At 36.1% G+C, this 15,325-nt stretch overlaps 1 protein-coding gene across 1 annotated transcript in view; it reads right to left on the bottom strand.

Moving 5' to 3' along the window:
• LOC128999473 (probable hydrolase PNKD) overlaps window positions 1–8,348 on the bottom strand; it is a 9,955-nt gene extending 1,607 nt beyond the window's left edge. Inside the window, exons 1-4 of the mRNA XM_054426014.1 lie at window positions 8,223–8,348; window positions 5,209–5,314; window positions 4,125–4,242; window positions 1,689–1,810 (exon numbers count right to left, since the gene is read on the bottom strand). Coding sequence (XP_054281989.1) covers window positions 1,689–1,810; window positions 4,125–4,242; window positions 5,209–5,282 — 314 coding nt within the window. The 5' untranslated portion in view covers window positions 5,283–5,314; window positions 8,223–8,348. The remainder of the gene's footprint in view (window positions 1–1,688; window positions 1,811–4,124; window positions 4,243–5,208; window positions 5,315–8,222) is intronic.
• Window positions 8,349–15,325: the final 6,977 nt, after the last annotated feature.

Genomic DNA, 15,325 nt, shown 5'->3' on the forward strand with positions numbered 1-15,325 from the left:
AAACGCGACAAATAGGGCACGTCTTGCAGGATTCCCGCCGCCGACCAAACTGGATGATTTAATAGCTCTTATCCCAAAATTAGAAGTTGTGAGACAGTTAGAGGAGGGTAGCAACTCGCAATCACGCCGATGGGAAACCAGAGCAGAAAATAATAGGCAATTTACACCTCAAAACAGGCAATTCGCACCTCAAAATAGGCAATTCACACCTCAAAACAGGCAATTCACATCTCAAAATAGGCAATTTACACCTCAACATAGGCAATACACACCAGCAATTACCAGCAACAACCAGACTTCAATACATCCATCTAATTTCATCAACCTTCAGTATTTCAACAACATTCCCAAATTCATCATCAATCATATATCCAACTTCATCAGCCAACAGATCTTCTCAACCCAACTTAATTAAATCTATCACTGATATACGCCCGCCCACATTTCTTAGAGCAGGTTTAGATTAAGCAATCCCACCAAACATAGTGATAAGAAATTCATTCAAAACCATAGTTACCTTTAGTTTATAAAAAAAAAAAAAAAAAAAATAGTTAATAGTTTATAAGCAAGACCGACACACATTATAACCTCAAATGAGTCAAACCAAAAGGAGTGCAGAAAACTGTTGGAACATTTCCACACCGACATCGATGTCACAACGACACAATCTCACGGCGAGCACAATAAAAATTAAAAAAAAAAAAAAAAAAAAAAAATTCTTCGTCCTTCATCTTTCCCAAACCCCAAAATCACCCCAAAACTAGGAAAAGAAAAAAAAACAACCCCACCGGGGGGAGGATGTAGCGGATCGCTACAATAGCGCAAGTCACATGACTACGATGCGCGCGCAGTCACCCGGGTAGGCACGCGCAGCGAACCAAGAGGAGTACAGTGTAGTGTCGAGCGCCTGGAGCTGTACATCTGATCGGATAAGTAGACTGTAGCCTAAGATGTCTAGCTAATAGAAGTAGGGGTTGGGGAAAGGGTGTAGGTTGGGGCAAAAAGTAATTCAATCATGTAGTTTATTAGGTTCTCGAAGGGTCGTGGTCTGGCAATTAATATCGTAAATTAGAATTCACATTTGCTAAGTCTAGTAACCTTTTTCACGAATTAGAATAAGTCCATATATATATATTTCTCTGTTCATTATATTATAATTAGATACATTGTGAACATAAAAGCTGGCTGTGATAGGCAGCTAAGGTAATATTGTGCACTTTGACGAGTTAGATTAATTCTTGCAATAGAGTTGGGTTACGACAGGAAATGTGCGTGATTTGGCAGTGGTTAGAGGAAGATATATAGGGCCCAGGTATCTTCATTTACACTCATACTACTCCACATCATCACACCTTTCAAATGTCATTTTGAAACACAAATTACGGCAGTAGGTGACCACAAATTTGCAGGGACCACAGAATTGTTCTTAGTTTTGCCTTGACCGCAGAAGGCGTCCACGATTTTGCTGTAACAATAGAACATTTTTTTGGCCGAGACTCCAGCATTTCGGTTTGGCTGAGATAGCAAAAGATGTTCTTCATTTCACCTTTTCCTCAAAAGATGTTCACAAGTTGATCTGACCTGATATGTTAAATCGGACCTTACCTAAGTAATATACAAACTTTGACACATTTATATAGGAAATCATATAAGTTTCATGTTTCATGATCACCGACAAAGCAGCTTACCAGTGATGGTGTGTGGTGAGGATCTTAGTCAACTTGATATCTTTCCCCTTCAGTTCTGCCAGTACGTGTTCTGGTTCTACTGGGTCCACCACGGCCGCTTCTTTTGTCTCATTGTCCACTATCTGATGTGGAAAAGTTGGAATAGTGATTACAGTACAACTTAGAGATTCAAAAGACAATGATGGTATGAAATAATATGTTATGGTATTGCACATAGAGCAAAAGACCTATGTTTATAGGATTATTTTCAGGTTAGTAGGCTTACCAGAATGGGAAAGAGTCCCATCTGTCACAAGAAATACAAAACATTAGAATATTTCACACTCACTGACAGCATTTTCAAAAACTTAGGTGAGTTGATGAGAAAGTTATTTTCAGACCTGAAGACAGTGAATAGCGGAAAGTTTTAGTTTTGTTATTCTTAAGCCAGATTAAACTCTGGTAATCCTGATATCCAAAAAATATTAGATTTTTTACTACTGGTGTGTAAATAATGGTACCTATGATGAATGGTTCCTGCAATGGGAAGACGTGAGTTGGAAAGAATTGATACATGATGAATTACTTTTTCTATTTTTTTAACAATCTGTCTAAGAAAACAGTAGGCCTACTTTAGAATATCCCAGTTAGTGAACTCATCAACTTTGTACAAACCAAATGACAAACAAAAGGTATAAACCTTTGACTGTCTGAAAATATAGCATTGACATGTTAAACCCAAAATTAATCGAGTTCTCGTGTTGTAAAAAGTTTTCAACTAAAATTTTTGATTTTACTTTCTTTTTTATTTTTAAAGTTTGTTTTTATTTATTCAAATTATTATGTTGGGATCTAGGTCTTGCATAAAATAAATACCTTTTAAACTTGGTTTCTTTTTAGATCGCATTGGAAACTATTATATTCATATGATGTTAAAGAATAACATTTTTTGACAAATTAAACAAATTTTGCTTTAAAAAATAATATCTTTAAAAACATGTTTTAATGTAGGTGTTACTTAAACTTTTAAACATTAACATTATTATAGTTGAAAAAGTTATTGATGTAGGCTAACATCTTTTGGGCCAAAAATTTAGAAACCTAATTTTACATATTTCCTCTCTGTATATCTCCTTTTTCAAGCAATAATCCATAATGAACCCATCTAATTACCATTCCCTTCTGCCAATTTTTAATATTAGTGCACATATTATTTAATATTTAAGATATTGAATAGATAAACTTGTAATAGAAATTTGCACAATTCAGCTTTGGAGACTTGGTACCCGTTCCTGTATATCAACTGCTAGAGCGGGCCAATACGAGTTGATTTGTCGAGTCAACATTGAGCTTGGGTTGATTGGGAGTTGATTGGCAATATAAACACATCAGCTGTTTGTTTGTATTTCACATGTTAGTCAGCTTCATCAATGTAGGCCTTATGTACTCTGCGCATCTTTACAACACTCACTTAGATAGAATCAAAGTGTTTCAAAATCTTTTACTCATATTTTATACAATATGATGATAAAAATGTAATTATTCAGAACATCAGAAATGTAAAAATTATATTTTACTTTTGATGATTACTTTTGGAATGATCTCCATCTATTTGCATAGCCTAGGTGTCTAGATGTAAAAACAAACTTATATGCATCACATTATTAAATAAATTAAAAGGCAAGTAATTTAAATTGTATTTGGTTATTTCTTTCATTCCATAAAAACAATTTGAAAATCATTTCACACCCACAATCAAGATTATGTAGGTTTACATTTAAGAGAAAAAAACATAAACTTTCTGAATCTTATATAGGCCTATAATATCCTAATAATCACACTTTTAGTTTGAAAAAATATGTTACCCTTTTTTATTACAAGTAGGATACTTGAATTAATTTAATGAGAAATTTACACAGGGTCAACAATAATTTTCCACGAGGCAGGGAAGCGCCAGTGGTAATTTGGCCAACTCCAAAAAACCAGTATGAAAAACTTTCATCTTCTTTCTGTTTTTTGAGAGTAAGTAATTTTCCTGTTAAATAATTAAATTAAATCCTGTGTAGGACGGGTGGCGTCGTCCTGTAATCCAGCTACTAGGAGGTCACAAATTGTGGATATTTATAGGCATGCACTGTGGATGCGATACTCCCTGGTGTTGATTAACATCCACACTAGTGAGTACTAAGACTATCCGCAGACTGATAATTAGACCAATTCGTTAATTACAAGGCAAAAATGTGGTTCCGATTTCCCTATAAAAACTTTAGATCCCTTAGTTGCCATTGGCTGTATGAGCTATTAATTAACAGCTGTGTCTAAGGAATATGTCGGCCTTAGTCACTAACAAGACTACAAGATCACGCCACTACACTCATCTCCATTCATTTGGCTTAAAATACCTACTTTTGTACGGTCGCCATTTCAATGAAAAGCATTAAAGTAGATCTCACTCACTAGGTACATGTAGTTGTCTTGCAACGCAGGTATGATCTTGACGTCCATCCCGGGCAGTATTACCAACCTAGGGATAGAATGGAACTTTTCCCCTCGTTGCTTGACAGCGGCCCAGGCACTGTAACACAAAACACATGTCACCAGTGCAACCAACATTGAAGAACTCGAGTTACTTCACATTAAAAATAACAATTGTTTAGAAACTAAACAATTTAACCCAGTAAAAAATGTAATGAAATGGTTTCCTCGGTTTGAGACAAGTGTCTGATTAATCGCTCAGTCTAACATCTGATTAGAGACTGGTTGATAAGACTCAAGTATTTTATTGAAAGCCTATTGAGTAGTATTAAATCATCAAAGCATTTAATTGATTCATTAACACTGTCCAGAATATTTACTGAATTTCTACTCTTAACTAGGCCTAACCATCTTTGTTTAAAAATACTCTCAAGTATGTAACAAGTAGGTAAGTTATCATTTTCAATTCAATTTCCTAATGTTGGTTTGATGAAGTTAAAAATGTTTTTCCTAAAAACACAATTGGATTAGAATAAAAAAAACAGAGATGTTTACTGACAACAAAGTCTTAGTTTTTACTGACATTTGTTTGTATTAGTCCCTTGAAGCAATTAGGAATATCAGATCAGGATGAAAGTTCTGCCCACCAGTCATGTAACTTTTTGTGAGGTAAGATAAAACAACATAGGCAAACATAACTAAATCTAACATTAACAAATTAAGTAACAGAAATTAATTTGTACGTAACGTTAGTGAGTAGGACAGGGTTTGGCAATGAATGTTAAAATGATTTACTACTGCGGGAATGGTAATATTTTTGAGTAGGCTACAAGTAACATTAGTACTAACTAGCATAATTTTGGACTGGGCTGCATAAGTTAACTTCTCAACACAACCAATAAGTTAGTACCCCATACATAATTGTAGATCCATGATAAATTCATTTACTAAAATAGGGTAAGTTTAGGTTAGTATGTAATGAAACATAACTATGGTAAAACTAGAGATTAAAGAGTCGAGTCAATAACACAAAACCTAAAATATTAAAGTAAATGTTGAAACATACCCGACACGGAATACAGTGGAGATAATGTTCTGTGAGACGACGTTTGGCAAACTTCTCACAACAAAATTAAACATCACACTGAGACGTTACAGCTCATTGGTCTTATCTGCAACACAGCGCAACTGTTAATGCTGTTATCATGTGAATAAACAAATCCAGATAACTTTTAATTATTCGTATCTTCTACTTAATGTTTTACAGACTAACTTTGTATCATAGTTGTAAACATGGAAAACTATTAAATTAAGCATTTTAACATGGCTAAAATTATAAAATTGGCTTACTTGAATAGTTATTTCTCAAGAGTATATTTCAGCACTAAGAGCGTGGCTCTTTTTGGTGCCGGTACGCAATTTTAGTGTCATAAAGCGCAGTGGCGGTCCCAGGGGGGATGGAAGGGATATATTTCATCCCCCCTGAAGTATTTTATATTTTATTAGCTAACATAAATACTATTAGTATATTTTAGAGCTCTTCAAGTATAAAAATATGTTTTTCGGCTTTAAATTCCACATTTTTTCCGGGAGGGGGGGGGCCTAGACCCTGGGACCGCCAATGTATAAGCGAGGCGCAGAAAGAGAGAAAAGGCACATCCGAGCTTAGAAATACAATAAGTAGTACGGTAGGCCTACCAAAAAGACACTTTCCCTCCGTTGTGATGAAAAACTATTTTCATGATACTGTGGATATACCTTCTAATCTTTACAAAATAAGACCACATAATTTGAGGTTATAAAAATTCATCATCAATGTTTTACATTTCTGTTGTTTAACTTATATTAAAAAAATATTAACTTATTTTATAGGCTAAATTTAACTACTCCTATATTATAAAATTAAAATATTGTGTGATCAGCAGGGACAGTTATAATATAATCAAGAAAATGTTATAATAAACAATAATAAACGGTATAAGCAATCTGACACATATACTTTCTCCCATTAGCTTCAAGCTTGTCAACAACCTGTTATCATGGGTGATATTTAATAGGTAAAATCACAAAAATTGCATTTAAGTTTTGAACCATAATCTTTACAGGAATTGGGGGGTGCACTATAGGGCCTATTGTTAAGAATTATCCAATCACAAACTAATTTTAATCAAAAACGGCTTCTTTCAAAAATACGATTTTCTCTTATTTTATGATTTTTGTAATGGGAAAATAACATAATTTTTTATAACTTTTGAACAGTGGTCTAACGAAAAAAAAAAAATCATTTGTTAGAAGGAATACCGTCCTCATTTTGTCAAAGATCTTTTTCCTGAAAAAATAAGTTCCCGAACAAACGCAACGACTGGTCTTTCCACTTAATGTTGTTTCCTGTCCTCCCTTTCAACTAGGCCTACAGCTAACAATCGCGCAGTTTGTTCTTCTTCATCCATTTTATAATACAGTAGAGTCCCGCAAACTCGGCACTCGATAACCCGGCAGTCTGGATAACTCGGCCATCACCTGGCTCAGAAAATTGGTGATTTTTTGAGTCTGAGTTAAACATGAACTCAAGCCAGCTCAAGTCAAATCATTCTCAGCTCGTACAAATTATTTGTTTTACTATATCTGATGACTTAATACTAACTTGTAATATTAATATAAATTAAAGAAGTAGTTAATAAGATTAAAAATTGTATTGTTCTTGTTCTTAACCCTAGTTCCCGATAACCCAGCATTTCACAAACTCGGCACCCTTACAGTCCACATTACGCCGAGTTTGCAGGACTCTACTGTATCGCAAAATAAGGTCAAACACAAGGGCGCACAAGGAACTAGGCTCCGGGAAAACCGTTACATCATAGGGCGCTCAAGGAAGCTACTTCAAGTACGGTAGTGACGTGAACCACTCAGCTAGTAAAGGTAAGAGTAGCCGAAACCGATTCCGCGAAAGAGGTGTGTGAGGTATGGCAGGCAACACCCCTGCCGAACGCAAACTATACTATGGTTTTTATAAAGAAAAATGTATTGACCCACAGGTAACTTCCGTGATGCGCCCGATGGAAGGTTAATAAATTAGGTAGTAGGCCTATAAAATAAACAAATTTGCCAAGTTTTATTTAAGTTAAATATAGGCCTATAAGTTATAAGAATTTGAACGGATGGTGTTTTTGGTCTCTAGGGACCTCAAAACAAAAAAGTAAATCAGTCCCGGGTCCAGGTCCTACCGGTACCATGAGTACTACGGTAATAGCTTATTCCCTAGAGGGGAAATTCGCTAAAAGAACCCACACCAATATCAATCTTCACCTACTGATTCATAACTTATAGGCCTACACTAAGTACCGATTCACATATTAAATCAGGCCTACCATCTCACTCAGCGTCAACGTGTTCTATAAGAGACACTTCCATTACAACGGCATTACACTTTTCAATCTACTTCCTCCCTCCCTTCAGCTGGAGCCGGACTTGGTCCGCTCCAAAAGGCAAGTAAAAACATTACTCTTGACCTAGAGTTGCTACAGTGTCTGTGAATGTGTCGCTGATGGGTTTAAATTAAGTATGAAGCCGCTTGTCACTCATAAGTTAAATCTACTTAGTTTGATAGGCCTAAAGATAAAATTTTGTTTGACATGACTAATGCAAATCTGTATTTGTTACTTTGGTTGAATAAACGAGCTATTGAGTTATAACAATGCTAACGGCAGGCCTTCAACAAGTAGGCCTACACATCAGCTTGCTTAACTTGGATGGTTGGTAAGAAACTGGAGATTGTAGAAACTTTAAGAAATTTAGTTTGACAGTCAGTCTAAAAGTAATGACATATATTATAGAACCCAAGAATCATGTTTGGCCAATTGACTGTTAATAACATAGCATTTATGAGGAACTTAGCATTCTCTTGCACATTGGTTGGTTCTCTAACGAATGGGCCAAACTTAGGTGAGTAAATGAAGACACAAGTTAGACCCATGGCTTTGACCAATGTTTCACTAAATTATTCACATTTTGTTGTGTCAATAAAAACTAATCAGGCTACCGTAGCCTAAGTTACTGATTTCTGTAATTTAGTCTCCTTACCTTGGACTTCAAGCTGACGGTATATTTCCTTAATTTCTCATCACTTGAGGTATTCCAATCTAATTGTAAACAACTTAGAGAATGAATATTATCGTACAGTACTTTACTCTATTAGTCTATTAGATTCAGATTGTTAAGAACTCAGCAGATAATGATAACGAATATAGGGTTATGTTTGTTATGCAAGAAGGAAGAAGAAGATAAACTACTGTTTCTGCCTGTATCAAGAAGACAAGAACTGCAACTAACTGCAAACATCTGATTGATTTTTTTAAGTCAGCGACAGCCCGGCAGCATTCATACTACGGCTGGTGCACATTGAATAAAAACCAAAGAAACATTGACGTCCTACACTCATTCGATTGTTTTTTTCGATTCAATATTTTAGTTCGATTGTTTCATTCGATATATCGTTTGGTTAGTTAGGTTAGGTTAACCTTACCTAACTAACCAAACGATATATCGAATGAAGCAATCGATTAATCGATATATCGATCGATATTTTCATTCGAATGAGTGTAGGACGTCAAGTAAAGTGCAGCCGAAAATAAACTGAGCAAAATATATAAAAAAAGAAGAAATACAAGAAAAGAATGATCTAAACTTTTGAGAAAACCAAAAGACGCACACCTATCAACCATATAGCCGAAATAAATCTTGAATCTTGATTATGTAAGCGCGGCTTTAACCCTCTGAGCTAAAATTATAACTGGAGGTAGCACTGCCATGGCAGAAGTCTGTCAAAAGCGTGTCGCTGATTTTGTTAGGTTGGTATAGCAGCAGGTTTTTTCATCCAATAACATGGCTTCTATAACTAGGTTTGCATAGCAGTGAGTTTTTTCATCCAATAACATGGCTTCTTTATAACTCACACCTCACGCAAACATGGCGGCTGGCGACAGGCATCGTTGACATTCAGTGCTACCTCCAGTTAGAATTATAGCTCAGTGCTTTAACCGTACACCGTATAAGGGACGAGACCTTGCCGTCAGACCGTCACCGCCCACCTTCGTCTGTCTAGAAACGGGACAGCGGAATTGTCCCGAATCCGAACTGAACATCTGATCGCGGGTTTCTGTCATCACCGAGCCTGTTTTAAATTACGCGGGAACAAAGTACAGTAGCCGTTTAATGTTAAATATAAGTCAAAATATGTTAATTGAAAATTATTTCTAGAATAATTATAAAAAATTACAAAAAACTATATAAGTCCAAATAAAGATGAATTACATAAAAATCCTGACTCTTATTAATTGTTGTTTACACTGTTTAAATAACAAAAGTATAGAAAGAAAAAATTTAATTCCATGTCGTTCTAAATTATAGCTTACAGGTAGGCCTATTTTCAGCTGTGAACATTTTAAAACTAGTAACATACCTCGTGTTAAAATTCCTGGGGCCCATTTCATAATAAACTACAAGTTACAAGTTACAACTTGTAACTTGTAATTTCCATAAGATTTGCATTGAGCGATCAGCTGATTTACTAATAATATTAGTTTCTAATTTATTATGAAATGGGCCTCTGGTCTTCAAAATAAATTTTTCTTAAAATGTAACAATTTAACACATATATTGATACACACTCACACACACAAATAATATTTACATTTATTTACAACATATTTTCTTCATCTTGGAAACTGTAACAACAAAATGAACACAAAAAATTGGCTATTTTAAATGAGAAATATCTTATTGTGAATTTTCTATAGGCCTACTTGTTTATTTTGTTTGTTTGTCAGTGTCACAAGTTACTCAGCATGGGTCTACGTTTATGTTTGTAGGTACCAGTAACTCTGTGAAAATATCTGGGATGTCAGTGTGTGTGTTCAAGTTCAAAAACTTTTATTTCAGTAAAAGATTTCACTAGCATACCACTGGGCCGAGTGAATACAAGTACAGCACTTGTGAGTAAATACTTGCGAGTATTCGTCGTTCAAGTAATCTCTTGTGAATAAAAGCGACTCTTTACTTGCAAGTAAATACTTCCTAAATGAGATGGTATACTCACTGATCTATCGAAGATGAGGGTATACTTGCAAGTATGTACTCCATTTTAAAGTAAACATTATACAGTACAAGTATATATATATATATATATATTAAATAAATAAATATAGATAAATATATATATTGTTGAAGGTCTAAGGCCTTCATTTAAACATGTAAAATGTGAAGGTTTTGCATTATTGAGACTTGCGGATGGATTTTCATTAACAAATAGCTTGAACATAACGAAGGAATACCACAAAGATTCCATCTTCAATTACCCAAGCATTATTTTGCGGAAATTACTAGAGTCACACATAATTTAAATAAGTGTATTACACTATACTGAATGTGTTACATGCATTTATCAACAAGTAAATTTAAACAAGCATGGGTTATTGATAACTAGTTGAAAAACAAGTATTTACTCTTTAGGCAAGTATTTGCTGGTGGTTATTCACACCAAATTTATAGGTTTATGAGGGTATATACTTCCTTGGAAAGGCTTTTTAGAAGTACAAGTAAATACTCATGCTTATTCACTTCTGTTCAAGTAAATACTCAAATTATGAAAATTCAAGGCAAGTAAAAAAATGTGAAGAACAAGAACTTTAACTTAGAAAATAAGAATGTGTCAGCTGTTACAATTTCATTTAATTTATAATTGATGGTTGATAGGGTAAATGCTACAGTTATTGGCACCTTAACGGTAAGCTTCGGAGAAATCTACCACAGCTCCTTTGCAATACCGTTTTTAATATCTACGTTTTTTAATCATGTAGCAGAATGTACTGAGAATACTGGGATCTATAAAGAAAATATATATATCATTACTTAAGTTTATTAAAAAATGAAAATGTAAAAAAATACAAAAACCATAGTTATTGGCACCATCAGCCATAGCTATTGTCACATCTTGGCACAGTTATTGGCACCCATAAAAAAGTCTACAAATATTACATTTTAAGCGTCCTAAGGTGGTCTTTGTTGTCTTACGTGATGTATGCCTAATCATATTATAGTATATAGAAGTAAAAATTAAAATTATACAGTAAGTAAAATTAAAATCCTTAAAATTGTTCATGGTAGGCCTAGTTTTAGTTCTTTGGCAACACCTTTACCGAATTTAATACTGTCTTTATACATATTAATTGGTATTGGTTCGTCGTAATCAATGCCATCAAAATATTTCCTGTGAAATATTTCATTACAACGTTCACATTTTACCTTTTGTAGGCATATTTTTTTATTCTCTTTGTTACGTATTTGATCCTGATTGGGGCTTTTTGACGGAATTTTAATGGTTGTAAACATAATATGATGGATCGGTTTTTGGTTGACCCTTTTTTTAATATGGTAAAAATTAGTTATGTGAAGCTTTGTATCTTTATATATATAAATTAAGTATATTGGCCTAAATAAATTTTTTTAATAGCATATACTCGTGTAACCATGTTACGATAACTTAGAGACTTCCATGACAGTAAATGCTGTTACTGACAGTGTCACCTGTTACCAGTGACTACAGTCATTGGCATGCCAATAACCACAATAATTACCAGTGCCAATCGGCATTAGTGTACTTACCACAGTAATTGGCACGCCAGTTACCACAGTTATTGGCAGTGCCAAGGTAGTGCCAATAACTAAATCACTACATATTTTAGACACAGTTGTTGGCACCCTCATATATTAGGTAATTTTAAGTATATGGGTAAATGGGTGGCGGGAATAGACAAATCAGTCCTTCCTAATACTAATGAAATATTGAAAACGTAATTTTTAACGTTCAGTTTTAATAGGAAACAATAAACAGGTATTTAAGTCCTTGTCAGATTCTTAAGGAAATGTGAAGAATCAATACAAATCGGCTAAGCATTTGAAAAAAAATTTCTGTGCATGTTAGCATGGCCTCTGAAATAACCAAACACACACTGAAGTACAGAGAACTCATGTGGGCATCTCAGCAACTAATTACCTAATGATTACAAATTATTAAATATATTTTTTTTGCAAAGTTTTGCTTACAATCTGTTTTAAATTAAACGATAAGTAAATATGATGACATTTATATAAATTAAATTAAAATTGGGGGAAAAATTATTAAAATGTATTATCTATACTAATATATAAAAATGAGATGGTGTGTGTTTGTGTGTCTGTCTGCTACTCAATAACGCAAAAACTACTGAACCGACTGGGCTCAAATTGCACACACATGAAGCTTCAGTTCCGAGGATACATATAGAACTATTCCCGCTTCGATATTGTCCTAGGGCTCTGCCCAGTGGGCTTTCAAAAATTTGAGGTGAGAGATTTAAAAGTAAATATTGATTGATGGTATCCATGGTAACAAAGAACAAACCTACAAAGTTTAAAAATACAAACAAGCAGAACTAATTAACTGTCAAATGAGTTTTGATTTCACAATTCCACTCCACACAGCTGGTTCAAACATATTAAATACTGCACGAATATTAAAACAGAGAGGGTAAGGATTACAAATTTGAAATAATGATGTCACTAGCCCGAATGTAAACATTATTTAACATTACTTAAATGGAGCTGTCAAACCATATGTTAATATAATTTCATCAGTTACACCATTTGTTTATGTTTATGATCTATTATACTGAGTCTGTTCTAATATTTGTGAAATGCTGTAATAATATTTTACAGGCAATAATTCGTTGTAAAAGAAATCATTCATGGATATAGGTAATAATTAAGATTCTATAATCATTGCCAAGCCATTATCCTGAGTTTTATGAGGTTTATTTTTATTTTTGTGTAAACAGCAATATAATCCCCCTGCCGCAGCAGATTTATAGACTTAGTGAATTTCCATTTACCTGATTATAATTTCGATAAAATATGTTAAAAAATTACCCTATTCTTCATATTTATTTCAATTTTCCTATTTGTTTCTATTTTTCGGTTTGTAACTGTTGTGATAGTTTTTTTGTTTACAGTGCAAACCATTTAACACGTTCTTTTATTCTACCTTAAAATCTAACATTGGTTTTGTATCGTAGGTAGCCAAAATAAGTACTCACAGTATGAGTACTTATTTTTTACATATACTTGTCCCCCTCAATGAATTCGTGTATTTCACGAAGGTGTCGAGACAAAACCCACCGATTAACAAAACTCTTATCACAAAACTGGGCACTGGCATACATTCATTGTTGACAAGACAAGCCAAAACGATTAAGTACACCACGCGACCACGCGACAGACAGCATTGAATTTGACGTTTAAGTTCGGCACTGCTCGGTAAGATTCGGAAGCGTTTGGCAAAGCGCAGTAGTGGGGGAAGCGTTGTTCCGATTTCAAATTCTGCTGTCCCGTTTCTAGACAGACGAAAAAAAGGGCGGTGACGGTCTGACGGCAAGGTCTCCTGTATAAGGGCAGGCACCACAATTAGAGGGTTGTTTTTTATTACATTATTTAGAATATTGAATATGAGATATGAGTCAGCTATAACATTTTATTTTTATTTATTATTTATTTCAAATTTATTATTTGGTTTGTTTAATTTTCCCCTTAGTTAAACTTTAGATTTTGCCAAACAGCCACCTTTAAAGGTGGCCTTGACACAGCTCATTCGTCAGATTATATCACGGCCACCTTTAACTCCAGGCCACGGCTTAGTTGGCGGCTTTAAGTTGGCCGTGGATTATACATAAGAGATCTCCATTTAAATACGCATTTAAATAGGTACGATTTGAGCTTTGATCCATGGATAGTGTGTAGTAACTGTTTCTTATAGCCAGGGCTTTACCACGGCCAACCGGAGTTAAAGGTAGCCGTGACTGTAGCCAGCTTTGGCAGGCCCCGGTAAAAAATATAAGGCTGGGCCTCTCTTCCCCTTCTTGGGCCTCCTTTGGGCCCGGTCCCCGGTAAAATTGCCCGAAATAACCCCAAAATAACCGGTGTTAGTACGGTCCTGTAGCGTCGGAGATGTAGGTGTCGAGCTGGTGTTGCCAGCAACTCTCCCCCACTCTGCCAGTTCTGCTGTAGGGATGCCGGAGGAGCCATTCAAAGCACCGCTGAGGTCGGAAGGCTCTGAGATGGTGCTTCTGCGTCAGGAATATCTTGACGCAGAGAGTGACATTGAAACCCGGCTCCAAGACATGGAAGCTACGATCAAGGCTATGCTGGACACCTTCCGGACCCAGAAAGCCGTAAATCAAGAGGTCAAAAACGGCATGGCCAAACTGGAGGATGACCTTGGCTTCGTTTTTGCCTGCCGGGTGGTGAGTAAGGCAGCCATGGAGAAGATTGCCGAGAAGGTTGTGTCTCTGTCTGACGAAAGAACACTGCCTTCTAAGAAACGTAAAAGGCCTTCCACATCGGACAGTCCTCAAAAAAGAGAAGAAGGCGTCCAAACCAAAAGGACCACGGTAAAGGCCAAGGCAACTCAGACTGATCTATTGTCTGCTGTGCCCAGATCCTTTTCGGACATAGCTGCAGCTCCTGCAAAGAGCCAACAACCACAGCTACCTACGACCCCCCTTCAGGGAAGTTCCCGAAAGGGGTCAGTCGTAGAGACACCTGGGGCTGCGTGGGAAAAACGTCGTTCCCGAAAGGAGAAGAGGCAGTTGAGGCGGGCGGAGGTCGCCTCTATAAAGAATGTGGCAGTGAAGGCACAGCCGACCGGCGTGGCCCAAACTGGGCCCGGCTCGGTCTCTGCTCCGAAAAAGTCCCGGCCAAAAAAGCCCAGGACGGAGGCAATCCTGGTCAAGCCCTCAGGGGGGAGATCTTTCGCCGAGGTCTTGGGTGCAATTAAGGCCAAGGCTAAGCCAGAGCAGACCGATACGGTTGTACGGTCGATTAGACGAACCCGGGACGGGGACGTTCTCCTTGAACTGGGTAAGTCGAAAGACAAAGCAGCCTTTACTGCCGAACTGAAGGCAGCTGTTGAAGGCCAGGGCACCGTCCGTGCTCTTGAACCAAAGACATCAGTCGAGGTTCGAGACATTGATTGTGTGTCGACGGAGGTTGATGTTGTTGAGGCCCTGAAGAAAGCTGTCCCCGAGCTTGGCGGGCAAACGGCTTTATTTAAGGTGTGGCTCACAAAACCGAACAGGAGTCAGCAGCGGATGGCG

Source organism: Macrosteles quadrilineatus, unplaced genomic scaffold (assembly GCF_028750875.1).
Source record: "Macrosteles quadrilineatus isolate MER2022 unplaced genomic scaffold, UCM_ALF_1.0 Scaffold_8__2_contigs__length_117827958, whole genome shotgun sequence".
Taxonomy (NCBI): domain Eukaryota; kingdom Metazoa; phylum Arthropoda; class Insecta; order Hemiptera; family Cicadellidae; genus Macrosteles; species Macrosteles quadrilineatus.